This window comes from Ips typographus, linkage group LG11 (genome assembly GCF_016097725.1).
Source record: "Ips typographus isolate SLU linkage group LG11, UJ_Ityp_2.0, whole genome shotgun sequence".
Classification (NCBI taxonomy): Eukaryota; Metazoa; Arthropoda; class Insecta; order Coleoptera; family Curculionidae; genus Ips; species Ips typographus.
In genome coordinates, this window is record NC_138432.1 from 4,514,054 (window position 1) to 4,531,325 (window position 17,272).

At 36.9% G+C, this 17,272-nt stretch overlaps 2 protein-coding genes across 2 annotated transcripts; one reads left to right on the top strand and one right to left on the bottom strand.

Annotated features, from left to right (window-relative positions):
* The first annotated feature begins 124 nt into the window (after positions 1-124).
* On the top strand, positions 125-8,218 carry LOC145736043 (malate dehydrogenase, mitochondrial-like). The gene is made up of 6 exons (XM_081990254.1): positions 125-303; positions 354-538; positions 590-775; positions 4,494-4,691; positions 5,005-5,236; positions 8,009-8,218. The coding sequence occupies exons 1-6, from the start codon at positions 171-173 to the stop codon at positions 8,170-8,172; spliced, it is 1,098 nt and encodes a 365-aa protein (XP_081846380.1). The 5' UTR covers positions 125-170; the 3' UTR covers positions 8,173-8,218.
* LOC145736044 (uncharacterized) lies at positions 8,173-10,734 on the bottom strand. Its single transcript, XM_081990255.1, has 3 exons — positions 10,598-10,734; positions 10,174-10,543; positions 8,173-8,871 (listed from the first exon to the last, which is right to left on the bottom strand). The coding sequence occupies exons 1-3, from the start codon at positions 10,646-10,648 to the stop codon at positions 8,225-8,227; spliced, it is 1,068 nt and encodes a 355-aa protein (XP_081846381.1). The 5' UTR covers positions 10,649-10,734; the 3' UTR covers positions 8,173-8,224.
* Between the last annotated feature and the right edge of the window lie 6,538 nt (positions 10,735-17,272).

The following is a 17,272-nucleotide window of genomic DNA, read 5'->3' on the forward strand; positions in this document are numbered from 1 at the left end:
ATTTTATACAATTGAGTAGTAGTTGTAATCGGTAACTGTAATCACTTTTTTTGGAGTATTTGCGTCAGCTTTAACATGTAAATTTTTGTTAGTTGAGGTGAGTTTTGTTACCAAAAACCACCAACTGTCCAATTATCCGTCACTTTTTGAGTGACAGTTCCAAAAAAAAAATGTTTTCCAAATTTCTAGTGAACGGTTCGTTAAAACTGCTCGTAAACGTTTCAATCACGTGCAGAACTTATTCCCAGTCCTGCACTCCAATTCAAAACAGCATAAAACAAAATTTTACGGTCACTGTTCTTGGTAAATACTTTGAGAATTAGACATTTGAGATGCTTATTCAGTGATTTCAGATGCGGCTCATAAAATTGGTCGTCACGTCGGTTTGCTACTGAAACAATGTCCACTGATTTCCGAATTAAGGCTCTACGACAAAGACGACTCAATATGCGTTGTAGCTGAAGATTTGAGCCACATTGACACGAAAACCAAAGTCAAATCGTACTGCGGAATTTCAGTTTTAAAACACGCAGTTCTGGTAATTTTTTGCAATTTTTTACTTTAAAAATTTTAACGGTTTTTTTTGCAGGATTCTGATTTAATCTTGTCGGTGGGCGGATGCAGGAAAAAAATTAGCGAATGTCCCAAAACGCTCTTTGAAAGAAACTTGGACGATGTGCTAAGCGCCACCATGCACTGTATAGAGTTCAATCCCAAAGTTGTATTTTGTGTGGCCAAACCACCTATCGAAGCGTTTGTTCCTTTAATATCAGAGGTAAGTCATTATCTATCAATCATTATAATAACAGGAAAAATTCAGGGTTATTACACAAAAAAAGTTCAACAAAAAACTTGATGAAGCTATAAAGATGTCACAATTTGACAGCTCCTAACTTGGTTCCTGTGACAGTTGGGAGGTTTGCTCCAACGTCAAAATATAGCCCAAAACTTCGACTTTCTTTTGTCAAGATAGAGTTTTTATGAAAAAAACACTAATAACTGAGAAAACCGGCCTAGAACACTGTTGTGCACGCCAAATTGAAATACAAAACTAGTATACTCCCTTCCACAGATATTGAAAGTATAATGTGTTCCTCATAAACTCAAACTGTCTCTTTCTGTCATTTTTCTTTCCCTATCTGCTTTAAAAGTCTCTCTCTCCGTTTTCTTCAAACTACCACCTTTCTTTGTTTCTTTAAAGATGACAGGTGTCCTTATTTGACACGTGGTAACTTTGTCACTATGACAGCTAAAAATTTCGCTAGAACGTCAAAATGTTGCCCGTAATTTCGGCTTCCTTTTTTCTCAATCTAATTTTCTTTAAAAAATTACAAATAACCGATATATTTGACATCATACAATAGTGTAAAACGGTACTAGAATTATTGAAGGTGTCACAAATTGACAGCTGATGCTAATTTAACGTTAATCATGCGATAACTCCTTAATTATAAAAATTTGTTACAACTCTTTAGTAAGGAATTTAAAAAGGATTTTACGGACTACACAGTGGTCAAAACTAGACTTGCGTATCTGTCAAAATGACGGTATCACGAGCTGTCAAAGTTAAGATAGCAAAGTTAGGATTTCTCATGCGAAAACTTCCTAATTTTTAGCAGTTGCTATGACTCCCTCATAGGAGAATTAAAAAAGATTTCACGAGCTGCATAGTGGTCAAACTTAGACTTGGGAATTAGGATCTGTCAAAGTTGTGATAGCAATTTAAAATTTTTTACTAAACTATTCAAATTTTGCTACAATTGTCTACTCACGGACTACACAGTCGTCAAAATTCGGTTTGCGTAACTGTCAAAATGGCGGAATTACGAGCTGACAAAGTTAAGATAGTAAACTTAAAGTTTTTCATGCGATAACTCACTAACTATTGACATTTCCTGTAACTCTCTAACAAGATGTTTAAAAAGGAGTTTACGGGTTACACAGTGGTCAAAACTAGACCTCTGTAACTGTCAAAATAGTGAAACTATAAGCTGTCAAAGCTAAAATAAGAGACTTTTTTTAACTAAGGAAGTTATTCGTTCAAACGTCAAAAAGTAGCTCGGATTTTAGAGTTTTATGATCCTTAATTTGACAGTAGACACCTAAATGTCTAAGAAAATGGTAGTTTAGTATCACGTGACAACTGCCATAAACCTCAAAACTCACAAACTTTGCTCAGTCTGTCCATGAAGCTCTAAGTTTTGTTTTGTTGCGTTAGACCCAAAATGTACTTTAGAGTTTCATGATCCTTAATTTAACCGTTGACAGGTAAATGTCTAAGAAAATGGTATTTTAGTATCACGTGACAACTGCCATAAACGTCAAAACTGACAAATCTTTGCCCAGTCTGGGCATGAAGCTCTAAAAAACACATTTGGAACAGTTTGTTGCTGCGTCAGACCCAAAGTGTATTTGAGAGTTTCATGATCCTTATTTTGACAGTTGACACGTAAATGTCTAAAAAAATGGTATTTTAGTATCACGTGACAACTGCCATAAACGTCAAAACTGACAAACTTTTCCCAGCCTGGGCATAAGCTCTAAAAAACACATTTGGGACAGTTTGTTTGCTGCGTTAGACCCAAAATGTATTTGAGAGTTTCATGATCCTTAATTTGACAGTTGACACGTAAATGTCTAAAAAATTGGTATTTTAGTATCACGTGACAACTGCCTTAAACGTCAAAACTGACAAACTTTTCCCAGCCTGGGCATGAAGCTCTAAAAAGCACATTTGGAACAGTTTGTTCCTGCGTTTGACCCAAAATGTATTTTAGAGTTTCATGATCTTTAATTTGACAGTTGACAGGTAAATGTCTAAGAAAATGGTGTTTTTGCATCACGTGACAACTGCCTTAAACGTCAAAACTGACAAATCTTTGCCCAGTCTGGGCATGAAGCTCTAAAAAACACATTTGGGACAGTTTATTTGCTGCGTTAGACCCAAAGTGTATTTTAGAGTTTTATGATCCATAATTTGACAGTTGACACGTAAACGTCTAAAAAAATGGTGTTTTTGCATCACATGACAACTGCCATAAACGTCAAAACTGACAAACTTTTCCCACTCTGGACATGAAGCTCTAAAAAACACATTTGGGACAGTTTATTTGCTGCGTTAGACCCAAAGTGTATTTTAGAGTTTCATGATCCTTATTTTGACAGTTGACACGTAAATGTCTAAGAAAATGGTATTTTAGTATCACGTGACAACTTCCATAAACGTCAAAACTGACAAATCTTTGCCCAATCTGGGCATGAAGCTCTAAAAAACACATTTGGGACTGTTTATTTGCTGCGTTAGACCCAAAGTGTATTTTAGAGTTTCTTGATCCTTATTTTGACAGTTGACACATAAATGTCTAAAAAAATGGTATTTTAGTATCACGTGACAACTGCCATAAACGTCAAAACTGACAAACTTTTCCCAGCCTGGGCATGAAGCTCTAAAAAGCACATTTGGGACAGTTTGTTGCTGCGTTAGACCCAAAATGTACTTTAGAGTTTCATGATGCTTAATTTGACAGTTGACACGTAAATGTCTAAGGAAATAGTGTTTTAGTATCACGTGACAACTGCCATAAACTTGATTTTCGTTTACCTTAATAATTTTTTTCAAGAAATTACATATAACAGAGATATTTGACATGAAACTGTACTAGAAATATTGAAGGTGTCAAAATTTGACAGCTCTTAACTTAGCCCCTTTGCCAGTTAGGAGGTTCGTTTAAATGTCAAAATATAGCTCGTAATTCTGACTTTCTTTTAACTAAACACAATTTTCTTTGAAAACTTACAAATAACCGAAATATTTGATTGGTCAAAGAGCAGTGCAAGTAGATAAGTTTTATTGAAAATGTCAATCAATTTGACAGCTTCAAACTTGGTTACTGTGACAGCTAGGAGGATCATTCAAACGTCAAAATGTAGCCCGTAACTTTTACTTTCTTTTGCCAAGATATATTTTTGATGTAGAATACTGCAAGACTTTAGAACATGTTTGTAGAGTACTCAGTTTTTCAGTGACGTAGCAGTTTAAGGCAATAATAACAACACCAAAATTTCCGCCACTGGTTTATGTAAAATCATTTGGTTTACACTAAAAACAACTCAGTTTCCTTTGTCTGTTCTCAGTGTCATTTGACATCCGGTATGTTGGAGAAGAAAGAAGCTTTTGAAAGGTGGGAAGTGGAAGAGGAGACGTTTATAGAATCTTTTTCTCATATTTTTGAATGTATTATCTCTTCTTACGTGACACCAATTCAAGGACACCCTGTATAGTAAAGATTTTGAAAAAGATGCATTTTGAAAAGGCTAAAAAGAAAACAATCCAGCTGACAGCAATTTCTTCACAGAAAACTAATGACAATTGCTAAAATGTCATTTGTTTGTTGCATTAGCCTTTGCATCGTCTATTCTTCTTCTTTCACCTTTCTTTTGCGAAATAATCCATAAATAACTTTTTCCAACAACTAAAATTTGATTTTTTTAAGGAATACAAAAAAGCTGGAGTGTACGATCCACGCAAAATCATTGGAATATCTTCGTTAGGCTGCATGAGAGCTAACTATTACATTGGTCTGATAAGTGGTCAGGATGTTAGTACTGTGAGATGTCCAGTTATAGGCGGGTTGTCCAAAGGATGTTTGGTGGCTTGTGTGTCACAAAGCAGACCGGAAAAAGTCCATCCGGTATACCTAAAACATGTGTGTTCATAATGTATGGAATTCATTCGATAACCAGGGGCACCCTAGTGGCACTTTCATTGGGGAGAAAAATGTTATTTTCTATATGGGTCGTAGAAAAATATATTTTAAAACTAAATAGTTTAGTCACAATCTTCCGTGTCGAATAACGTGAATAACTCTGTATAATCCATACTTTATGGACACACTGTATTATTCCATAGCAGGCTTAAATTTTGTTGTTTTGGTAGTAAAATCAGATTTTTTGAATTTTGGTTAAATTTCTTTAAAACTGTAATTATCATGATCTTCCTTGTAGCAACACCATAAAATCATTCAAGATTCGATTGCAATAGCTGAAGATGAAGTAATCAAGTTGTACGGAGATAATGGAACTGTATGCTTGTCACCAGCATTAGCCATTTGTAGATTTGTCAATGCTCAACTGAAGGCGTTTAGCGGTGAAACAAATTGCGTGGACTGTGCCTTTGTCAGCCAGACTTCTCACATTGGCCAGTTTTTGCCGTATATGACTTCCATAGTCAGATTAGGTGAGTCGTTTTGTTTGTTTGTTTTTTGAACGCCCTGTATATGTTCAATCGTGTTGTGGTTACCTCGAGGTGCGAGAGCAGTTCAAGACGAACATTTTGAGCTATTTACGGTCGCTGAAATCCCAAAAATAGCGAAGATATAGAGTTATCAAAATGTTCATATATTTTTCAAAACTAAATGTAAAAGAACCGAATATCTCTAACACGGTTAGAGAAGACCAAATATGCTCAACATTTTGAGCTTTTTGCAGTTGCTGAAAAAAGACAAAAGTCAAATATCTCGGAAACGGTTAGAGTTACGAAAATATTGTAAAAGTCCAAAAATGCTCAAAATTAGTTTCTGCTACTAGTGGTCTGCTTACATCCACTTAGAACCGAATAAACGTGGTTACGATTGGCAGAGCTTTAGTTTCAAATGTGACAGGTTTTTTTTGTTTTTTGGACACTCTGTATATATTCAATTGTGTTGCGGTTAGCGCAAGATGAAAGAGCAGTTCAAGACAAACATTTTGAGCTTTTTATAGTCGCTGAAACCCTACAAATGGCGGAGATACGGAATTTTCAAAATATTGATAAAATTTTCCAAAAAAAAAGGAAAAAAATATCTCCAAGAAGGTTAGAGTTACGGAAATTTTGCAAGTTACCAAAAATGTACATGTAATGACTTTCTGCACCCAACGGACTAGGTTTATACCGAGTTAAAACCGTGTAAACGTGGTCACGACCTGCAGAGCGTTAGCTTCAAGTTTAACTATTTTTCTTTTATTTTTGTCAACACCCTGTATATGTTCAATCCTATTGAGATTACCACGAAGTGAAAGAGCATTTCAAGATGGACGTTTTGAGCTTTTTACGGTCGCTGAAACCTCAAAAATGTTGTAGATACAGAGTTTTCAAAATTTTGATAAAATTTCCAAAAAAAAGTAAAAAAAATTGAAATCTCGCACATGGTTATAGTTACGGAAATTTTGCAAGGGACGAAAAATGTTCAGAATGTTTTTCTTCATCCAGTGGAGTAGGTTTACACACTCTGCATATAAAAAACATAGCTGAGGGTCACGTGACAACTGTCAAACCAGTAGAAACTGTCAAAACTTGTCTGGAACGACACAACAGTAAAACAAAAAATTTCGAATGCCAGAAAACTAATCGGCTAGTATTGTATAGCTTCATGAACTGGATTGTGACAGTTGTGGCATTTACGTTTATACTACGTGTCACGTGATAACTGTCACTCACGTGACAACTGTCAAAATATATACCTGAAATTACATGTTATACACCTACCAACCAAACCGTGATAAAGCCCAGAGAAACTATGATTTTCTTTGCTTGACAGACAAAATTTTAATATTTTTGACGTTTCTGTCTATGAAAAACGTAGCTGAGTGTGAAATGACAACTGTCAAACCAGTATAAACTGTCAAAACTTGTCTGGAACGACACAACAGTATAACAAAAAATTTCGAATGCCAGAAAACTAATCGGCTAGTATTGTATAGCTTTATGGACTGGATTGTGACAGTTGTGGCATTTACGTTTATAATACGAGTAGTCTAGTGTCACGTGATAACTGTCACTCACGTGACAACTGTCAAAATATATGCCTAAAAGTACATGATAACTTTCACTCACGTGACAAATGTCAAAATGTACCTTAAAGTGAATGTCGGTTAGCTATCTAACCAACCTTGATAAAGCCCAACTTTTTGACTTTCCTGTCTATAAAAAAACATAGCTGAGTGTCACGTGTCAACTGTCAAACCAGTATAAACTGTCAAAACTAGATTGGAACCACACGACAGTATTAAAGATGTGTTTTTTTCCAATGGTAAGAAACTAATCAGTAATCAGTAGTTTTTCATAGCTTCATAAGCTGGATTTTGGGAGTTGTGGGATATATGGGTACTAATCAAGTAGTCTAGTGCCGTCGTGATAACTGTCACTCGCGTGACCACTGTCAAAATGTGCTCAAAATTATATGTCAGCTATCAAACAGACTTTGATAAAGCCCAGAAAAAAGTATGATTTTCTTTGCTTGACAGACCAAAATTTTGACGTGATTGTCTATGAATAACGTCGCTAAGTATCACGTGACAACTGTCAAACCAGTATAAACTGTCAAAACTTGACTGGAACGACACAACACACATCCAATGGCAGAAAACTAATCAGCTAGTATTTTATAGCTTCATGGGCTGGGTTTAGACACTTGTGGAATGGACGTGTACTATACGAGCAGTCTAGTGTCACGTGATAACTGTCACTTACGGGACAACTGTCAAAATGTACCTGGAAGTACATGTCAATAATTAGTTATCAAACAAACCGTAAATAAAGCGTAGATACAATATGATTTTCTTGGCTTGAGAAACAAAATTTTGACATTTTTGACGTGCTTAATTATAAATAACTTAACTAACTAATTCTTTGACAGTTGTCACGTGATAATTATCGCTAAGTATCACGTGACAACTGTCAAAGAATTATAAACTGTCAAAACTTGACTGGACTGACACAACAGTATAAAATATGTTAATATGTTGTAAGAGACTAATCAATAATCAGTAGTATTTTATAGCTTTATGAGCTGGATTTTGATAGTTTCAGCACAGACGTGTACTAATCAAGTAGGTTAGTGTGTCTTTTCTTTGGTATATATTTTAGCCTTGCAGGAATTGATTATTAATTCTTTTTTAATAAGATTTTGCATAAAACTTAATTTTAGTGCAAATAATTTGAATTTTTTGTCACAAATATGATTCGTTTCAGGTCGACATGGAGTGCTTTCATCTCACATGCCCAAAATCAACGGTTTTGAGGCTCACTGCTTAAAACGAGCCAGCATGTTCATAAGAGAATACGTTTCTTTGGGTGAAAGTTTTGTCACCGGACAAAAACCCGTCAAAGAAGTGAAAATTGCTAACAAAAACTAATTTTGTTAAAGAAATACATTTATTATCGAGTTTCTGTACATTGAAATTGTATTTATTTTCTTTTCCTGTTTGAAAACGAGCTGCTAGTGATAAACAAAGGACTGCCAGGTGGACCAAGCCTGAAAGGTCCTTGGTCTTTTCTGAGGCAGGATTTTAATGGATATGTACCACCTTTCATATATCCAGTGGTTGTTCCAGTTTTCCGGTACAAACGAATGCATTTCGGTTGTTTGTAGTGCTCCTTCTGTCCTTCCTTCTCCTGCTTTTTCTTGGTTATCTCTATGGAGTCTTTGTGCTGTACAAAAGCGTTTTCAGGCGATTCTGCTGGTTTGTCAGTCACATCAGCTGTCAATTTGGTTTTCGGGCTTCCACTCTCACTTTTATTCTTTTTGCTTTTTGTTTTCTGCAGTTTCACTTGCTGGATTTCCTCCTTAACTGGTTCTTGCTCGGGTTCAGTCAAACTGAGCTGTTTATTGGAATCGTCTTTTAGAATTACCGGACAGTGAACTTCCGTCTGAATTTCCTGTGAAACTGACAATTCTTGTTTTACAAGTTGTTTTGCGATTTCTCTTCGTTTTGGTGCTTCTAGCAAAGCTGAAGTTTTGCAAGCGGCTGTGTCACTACAACTCGAGTCGAATCGTTTTGCTTTGAAATAATTGATAACATCGTTGGTGTCTCCGTGAGATTCTCCTTTAAACGCTGAAACAAGGATGTCAGTCAATTTTTGGAAGAGAATTAAACCAGCTTCAATTTTTGTCCCTTGACATTTTCTTGAATTTTGCCTTGCAAGCGAATTATGAGGGATTGAAGTTTTGTAAGTAGACATTCAGACACTTTGCCTCCATTAAACATTCCTAAGCAAATATCTTCCTTCTGAGGCCCTTAACGACAAAATGTCCCTCTTAGGGTTTTATAGAAGATTAAATTCCCTACATTTTTTGTTCCTTAACATTTCCCTGAATTTTGCCTTGCAACCGAATTATGAGGGATTGGAGTTTCGTAAGTAGACATTCAGACACTTTGCCTCTATTAAACATTCCTAAGCAAATATCTTAACGACAAAATGTCCCTCTTAGGGTTTTATAGAAGATTAAATTCCCTACATTTTTTGTTCCTTAACATTTCCCTGAATTTTGCCTTGCAACCGAATTATGAGGGATTGGAGTTTCGTAAGTAGACATTCAGACACTTTGCCTCCATTAAACATTCCTAAGCAAATATCTCCTTTCTGAGGCTCTTAAAAACAAAATATCCCTCTTAGGCTTTTATAGAAAATTAAATTCCCTACATTTTTTGTTCTTTAATATTTCCCTAAATTTTGCCATATGGCCGAGTTACGGGGGATGGAAGTTTCGTAAGCAAATGGCTCTTAAGGACAAAATGTTTTGTGAGAAAATTGAGTGTATTAGGAAAGTAAAAGCGCAAAAGAGAAAAAATTGTTACTCCTGACACACAAGCGCATCCACCAATTGTCTAGAAAATCCAAAATACCTTTTCTTACTCCTGTGCTCCTAATAGAAAATCCAATTTGTACAGAAAATCGTGTATTGTTTGAAAAGCAGAAATGCAATGGGGTAAAATTAGGTAAAAAACGAATTTTCTGCTTGTGTATCAGGAGTACCTAATACATGAGCGCATCCACCAATTAACAAGTAAGCTTAAAATACCTTTTATTCGTACTTCTGTGCTCCTGATAGAAAATACAAATGTTCAGAAAAATTGTGTAATTATATGAGGAGAGCAGAAACACAAAGACGTAAAAATTCAGTTATCCCTGGAAGTGGAGATGAAATTCGGTTACTCCTGACACAAAAGCGCATCCACCAATTGCCAAGAAACCTTTTGTTACTCCTGTGTTCCTGATAGAAAATACAAATTTTACAGAAAATTCAGAATTTGTACTTGTATTAGCAGGACAGAAATGTAAGGAAGTTACTTTTGACACACAAGAACATTCACCAATTGTGCTTACAGCTAGAGTAGTTCACAATACGTACGTACCTTTATGTTCATAAAACTTTGGTTTAACCCTGGACAGTCCCATACTAGTAACTTTTAAAGGCTTTTTGTATTTATAGCTGTCCATGGAGTCCTTCTTTGGCTTCCATGTAGCCCAATACGTTTCCTCCAACTTATCCAGAACCATTTTATTCACATTGTTTTGATTATTAGCCGCTGTTTTCCTAGGAGTCGTCAATTTTTCATCGTAATTACTACAAACACTCGAGTCCTTATTGATTTGATGTACATAAATCGGGCACTTTCGTTCGTTAAAGTAGCGAATTGTGGGTGGGTCGGTAAGACCTTTTTGGACCTTGCAAACTGAAGTTCGGATATTTTGTAGTTCATTTTGGTAGTAGAAATTACAGTTCTAAAAAGCGCCTTTGTATAATTGTTTGAAAAAACTTCATTTTAAGCCTCTTACATAGTTTTCGGGGTAATATTGGGTGGGGGATTCGATGTTACCGTATGGCATTGTTGAAGACTAATTTGAATTTTACTGTAAAAGTGAGCACGTCAAAAAAATTTACTTTTGACAGCTAAATATGTCCTTAAAAAGAACAATAAAGGTAAAAACAGGGAAGTGTGTTCTGATTTCACACTCTTTAAAAATTACCTTTATCCTGAAGTGAAAGTAACGACTCTAAAAGCTATTAATTTAACATTGCACAAGTTTAAATTAGCTTATTAAGCCTCCGAGCATCCACTATGACGTCACGGGTAGCATTTCTGTGTTAAAACCAATTGTGATTTATCCTTTTTGACACACAAACGCATTTGCCAATTGTCAAGAAAACTTAGAACACCGTCCTTTGCTCCTGTGCTCCTGATAGAAAACCTGATTTTTAAAGATAACCGCGAATTGTATTAGGAAAGCAGAAACGCCCGGAGGTAAAATTTTCGTTATTTCTGACCCACAAGCGCATTCACCAATTGTCAAGAAAACTTAGAACACCGTCCTTTGCTCCTGTGCTCCTGATAGAAAATCTAATTTTTAAAGACAACCGCGAATTGTATTAGGAAAGCAGAAATGCCCGGAGATAAAATTTTCGTTATTTCTGACTCACAAGCGCATTCACCAATTGTCAAGAAAACTTAGAACACCGTCTTTTGCTCCTGTGCTCCTGATAGAAAATCTAATTTTTAAAGACAACCGCGAATTGTATTAGGAAAGCAGAAATGCCCGGAGATAAAATTTTCGTTATTTCTGACCCACAAGCGCATTCACCAATTGTCAAGAAAACTTAGAACACCGTCTCTTTCTCCTGTACTCCTGATAGAAAATCTAATTTTTAAAGACAACCGCGAATTGTATTAGGAAAGCAGAAATGCCCGGAGATAAAATTTTCGTTATTTCTGACCCACAAGCGCATTCACCAATTGTCAAGAAAACTTAGAACACCGTCTCTTTGCTCCTGTGCTCCTGATAGAAAATCTAATTTTTAAAGACAACCGCGAATTGTATTAGGAAAGCAGAAACGTCCGGGGGTAAAATTTTCGTTATTTCTGACTCACAAGCGCATTCACCAATTGTCAAGAAAACTTAGAACACCGTCCTTTGCTCCTGTGCTCCTGATAGAAAATCTAATTTTTAAAGACAACCGCGAATTGTATTAGGAAAGCAGAAATGCCCGGAGATAAAATTTTCGTTATTTCTGACTCACAAGCGCATTCACCAATTGTCAAGAAAACTTAGAACACCGTCTCTTTCTCCTGTACTCCTGATAGAAAATCTAATTTTTAAAGACAACCGCGAATTGTATTAGGAAAGCAGAAACGCCCGGAGGTAAAATTTTCGTTATTTCTGACCCACAAGCGCATTCACCAATTGTCAAGAAAACTTAGAACACCGTCCTTTGCTCCTGTGCTCCTGATAGAAAATCTAATTTTTAAAGACAACCGCGAATTGTATTAGGAAAGCAGAAACGTCCAGGGGTAAAATTTTCGTTATTTCTGACTCACAAGCGCATTCACCAATTGTCAAGAAAACTTAGAACACCGTCTCTTTCTCCTGTACTCCTGATAGAAAATCTAATTTTTAAAGACAACCGCGAATTGTATTAGGAAAGCAGCAACGCCCAGAGGTAAAATTTTCGTTATTTCTGACCCACAAGCGCATTCACCAATTGTCAAGAAAACTTAGAACACCGTCCTTTGCTCCTGTGCTCCTGATAGAAAATCTAATTTTTAAAGACAACCGCGAATTGTATTAGGAAAGCAGAAACGTCCGGGGGTAAAATTTTCGTTATTTCTGACTCACAAGCGCATTCACCAATTGTCAAGAAAACTTAGAACACCGTCCTTTGCTCCTGTGCTCCTGATAGAAAATCTAATTTTTAAAGACAACCGCGAATTGTATTAGGAAAGCAGAAACGTCCGGGGGTAAAATTTTCGTTATTTCTGACTCACAAGCGCATTCACCAATTGTCAAGAAAACTTAGAACACCGTCTCTTTCTCCTGTACTCCTGATAGAAAATCTAATTTTTAAAGACAACCGCGAATTGTATTAGGAAAGCAGCAACGCCCAGAGGTAAAATTTTCGTTATTTCTGACCCACAAGCGCATTCACCAATTGTCAAGAAAACTTAGAACACCGTCCTTTGCTCCTGTGCTCCTGATAGAAAATCTAATTTTTAAAGACAACCGCGAATTGTATTAGGAAAGCAGAAACGTCCGGGGGTAAAATTTTCGTTATTTCTGACTCACAAGCGCATTCACCAATTGTCAAGAAAACTTAGAACACCGTCCTTTGCTCCTGTGCTCCTGATAGAAAATCTAATTTTTAAAGACAACCGCGAATTGTATTAGGAAAGCAGAAACGTCCGGGGGTAAAATTTTCGTTATTTCTGACTCACAAGCGCATTCACCAATTGTCAAGAAAACTTAGAACACCGTCTCTTTCTCCTGTACTCCTGATAGAAAATCTAATTTTTAAAGACAACCGCGAATTGTATTAGGAAAGCAGCAACGCCCAGAGGTAAAATTTTCGTTATTTCTGACCCACAAGCGCATTCACCAATTGTCAAGAAAACTTAGAACACCGTCCTTTGCTCCTGTGCTCCTGATAGAAAATCTAATTTTTAAAGACAACCGCGAATTGTATTAGGAAAGCAGAAACGTCCGGGGGTAAAATTTTCGTTATTTCTGACTCACAAGCGCATTCACCAATTGTCAAGAAAACTTAGAACACCGTCCTTTGCTCCTGTGCTCCTGATAGAAAATCTAATTTTTAAAGACAACCGCGAATTGTATTAGGAAAGCAGAAACGTCCGGGGGTAAAATTTTCGTTATTTCTGACTCACAAGCGCATTCACCAATTGTCAAGAAAACTTAGAACACCGTCTCTTTCTCCTGTACTCCTGATAGAAAATCTAATTTTTAAAGACAACCGCGAATTGTATTAGGAAAGCAGCAACGCCCAGAGGTAAAATTTTCGTTATTTCTGACCCACAAGCGCATTCACCAATTGTCAAGAAAACTTAGAACACCGTCCTTTGCTCCTGTGCTCCTGATAGAAAATCTAATTTTTAAAGACAACCGCGAATTGTATTAGGAAAGCAGAAACGTCCGGGGGTAAAATTTTCGTTATTTCTGACTCACAAGCGCATTCACCAATTGTCAAGAAAACTTAGAACACCGTCCTTTGCTCCTGTGCTCCTGATAGAAAATCTAATTTTTAAAGACAACCGCGAATTGTATTAGGAAAGCAGCAACGCCCAGAGGTAAAATTTTCGTTATTTCTGACCCACAAGCGCATTCACCAATTGTCAAGAAAACTTAGAACACCGTCTCTTTCTCCTGTACTCCTGATAGAAAATCTAATTTTTAAAGACAACCGCGAATTGTATTAGGAAAGCAGCAACGCCCAGAGGTAAAATTTTCGTTATTTCTGACCCACAAGCGCATTCACCAATTGTCAAGAAAACTTAGAACACCGTCCTTTGCTCCTGTGCTCCTGATAGAAAATCTAATTTTTAAAGACAACCGCGAATTGTATTAGGAAAGCAGAAACGTCCGGGGGTAAAATTTTCGTTATTTCTGACTCACAAGCGCATTCACCAATTGTCAAGAAAACTTAGAACACCGTCCTTTGCTCCTGTGCTCCTGATAGAAAATCTAATTTTTAAAGACAACCGCGAATTGTATTAGGAAAGCAGCAACGCCCAGAGGTAAAATTTTCGTTATTTCTGACCCACAAGCGCATTCACCAATTGTCAAGAAAACTTAGAACACCGTCTCTTTCTCCTGTACTCCTGATAGAAAATCTAATTTTTAAAGACAACCGCGAATTGTATTAGGAAAGCAGCAACGCCCAGAGGTAAAATTTTCGTTATTTCTGACCCACAAGCGCATTCACCAATTGTCAAGAAAACTTAGAACACCGTCTCTTTCTCCTGTACTCCTGATAGAAAATCTAATTTTTAAAGACAACCGCGAATTGTATTAGGAAAGCAGAAATGCCCGGAGGTAAAATTTTCCTTATTTCTGACCCACAAGCGCATTCACCAATTGTCAAGAAAACTTAGAACACCGTCTCTTTCTCCTGTACTCCTGATAGAAAATCTAATTTTTAAAGACAACCGCGAATTGTATTAGGAAAGCAGCAACGCCCAGAGGTAAAATTTTCGTTATTTCTGACCCACAAGCGCATTCACCAATTGTCAAGAAAACTTAGAACACCGTCTTTTGCTCCTGTGCTCCTGATAGAAAATCTAATTTTTAAAGACAACCGCGAATTGTATTAGGAAAGCAGAAATGCCCGGAGATAAAATTTTCGTTATTTCTGACCCACAAGCGCATTCACCAATTGTCAAGAAAACTTAGAACACCGTCTCTTTCTCCTGTACTCCTGATAGAAAATCTAATTTTTAAAGACAACCGCGAATTGTATTAGGAAAGCAGAAATGCCCGGAGGTAAAATTTTCCTTATTTCTGACCCACAAGCGCATTCACCAATTGTCAAGAAAACTTAGAACACCGTCCTTTGCTCCTGTGCTCCTGATAGAAAATCTAATTTTTAAAGACAACCGCGAATTGTATTAGGAAAGCAGAAACGTCCGGGGGTAAAATTTTCGTTATTTCTGACTCACAAGCGCATTCACCAATTGTCAAGAAAACTTAGAACACCGTCCTTTGCTCCTGTGCTCCTGATAGAAAATCTAATTTTTAAAGACAACCGCGAATTGTATTAGGAAAGCAGCAACGCCCAGAGGTAAAATTTTCGTTATTTCTGACTCACAAGCGCATTCACCAATTGTCAAGAAAACTTAGAACACCGTCCTTTGCTCCTGTGCTCCTGATAGAAAATCTAATTTTTAAAGACAACCGCGAATTGTATTAGGAAAGCAGAAACGTCCGGGGGTAAAATTTTCGTTATTTCTGACTCACAAGCGCATTCACCAATTGTCAAGAAAACTTAGAACACCGTCTCTTTCTCCTGTACTCCTGATAGAAAATCTGATTTTTAAAGATAACCGCGAATTGTATTAGGAAAGCAGAAATGCCCGGAGGTAAAATTTTCCTTATTTCTGACCCACAAGCGCATTCACCAATTGTCAAGAAAACTTAGAACACCGTCCTTTGCTCCTGTGCTCCTGATAGAAAATCTAATTTTTAAAGACAACCGCGAATTGTATTAGGAAAGCAGAAACGTCCGGGGGTAAAATTTTCGTTATTTCTGACTCACAAGCGCATTCACCAATTGTCAAGAAAACTTAGAACACCGTCTCTTTCTCCTGTACTCCTGATAGAAAATCTAATTTTTAAAGACAACCGCGAATTGTATTAGGAAAGCAGCAACGCCCAGAGGTAAAATTTTCGTTATTTCTGACCCACAAGCGCATTCACCAATTGTCAAGAAAACTTAGAACACCGTCCTTTGCTCCTGTGCTCCTGATAGAAAATCTAATTTTTAAAGACAACCGCGAATTGTATTAGGAAAGCAGAAACGTCCGGGGGTAAAATTTTCGTTATTTCTGACTCACAAGCGCATTCACCAATTGTCAAGAAAACTTAGAACACCGTCCTTTGCTCCTGTGCTCCTGATAGAAAATCTAATTTTTAAAGACAACCGCGAATTGTATTAGGAAAGCAGAAACGTCCGGGGGTAAAATTTTCGTTATTTCTGACTCACAAGCGCATTCACCAATTGTCAAGAAAACTTAGAACACCGTCTCTTTCTCCTGTACTCCTGATAGAAAATCTGATTTTTAAAGATAACCGCGAATTGTATTAGGAAAGCAGAAATGCCCGGAGGTAAAATTTTCCTTATTTCTGACCCACAAGCGCATTCACCAATTGTCAAGAAAACTTAGAACACCGTCCTTTGCTCCTGTGCTCCTGATAGAAAATCTAATTTTTAAAGACAACCGCGAATTGTATTAGGAAAGCAGAAACGTCCGGGGGTAAAATTTTCGTTATTTCTGACTCACAAGCGCATTCACCAATTGTCAAGAAAACTTAGAACACCGTCTCTTTCTCCTGTACTCCTGATAGAAAATCTAATTTTTAAAGACAACCGCGAATTGTATTAGGAAAGCAGCAACGCCCAGAGGTAAAATTTTCGTTATTTCTGACCCACAAGCGCATTCACCAATTGTCAAGAAAACTTAGAACACCGTCCTTTGCTCCTGTGCTCCTGATAGAAAATCTAATTTTTAAAGACAACCGCGAATTGTATTAGGAAAGCAGAAACGTCCGGGGGTAAAATTTTCGTTATTTCTGACTCACAAGCGCATTCACCAATTGTCAAGAAAACTTAGAACACCGTCCTTTGCTCCTGTGCTCCTGATAGAAAATCTAATTTTTAAAGACAACCGCGAATTGTATTAGGAAAGCAGAAACGTCCGGGGGTAAAATTTTCGTTATTTCTGACTCACAAGCGCATTCACCAATTGTCAAGAAAACTTAGAACACCGTCTCTTTCTCCTGTACTCCTGATAGAAAATCTGATTTTTAAAGATAACCGCGAATTGTATTAGGAAAGCAGAAATGCCCGGAGGTAAAATTTTCCTTATTTCTGACCCACAAGCGCATTCACCAATTGTCAAGAAAACTTAGAACACCGTCCTTTGCTCCTGTGCTCCTGATAGAAAATCT

Coding starts and splice junctions, on each gene's coding strand:
- LOC145736043 (XM_081990254.1), top strand. CDS start 171: ATGTTTTCCAAATTTCTAGTGAACGGTTCGTTAAAACTGCTCGTAAAC. Junction 304..353: donor TTTTACGGTCACTGTTCTTG/GTAAATACTTTG, acceptor CAGTGATTTCAG/ATGCGGCTCATAAAATTGGT. Junction 776..4,493: donor TTGTTCCTTTAATATCAGAG/GTAAGTCATTAT, acceptor GATTTTTTTAAG/GAATACAAAAAAGCTGGAGT.
- LOC145736044 (XM_081990255.1), bottom strand. CDS start 10,648: ATGCCATACGGTAACATCGAATCCCCCACCCAATATTACCCCGAAAAC. Junction 10,544..10,597: donor AATATTACCCCGAAAACTAT/GTAAGAGGCTTA, acceptor GGCGCTTTTTAG/AACTGTAATTTCTACTACCA. Junction 8,872..10,173: donor AAAGTTTTATGAACATAAAG/GTACGTACGTAT, acceptor TCCTTGTTTCAG/CGTTTAAAGGAGAATCTCAC.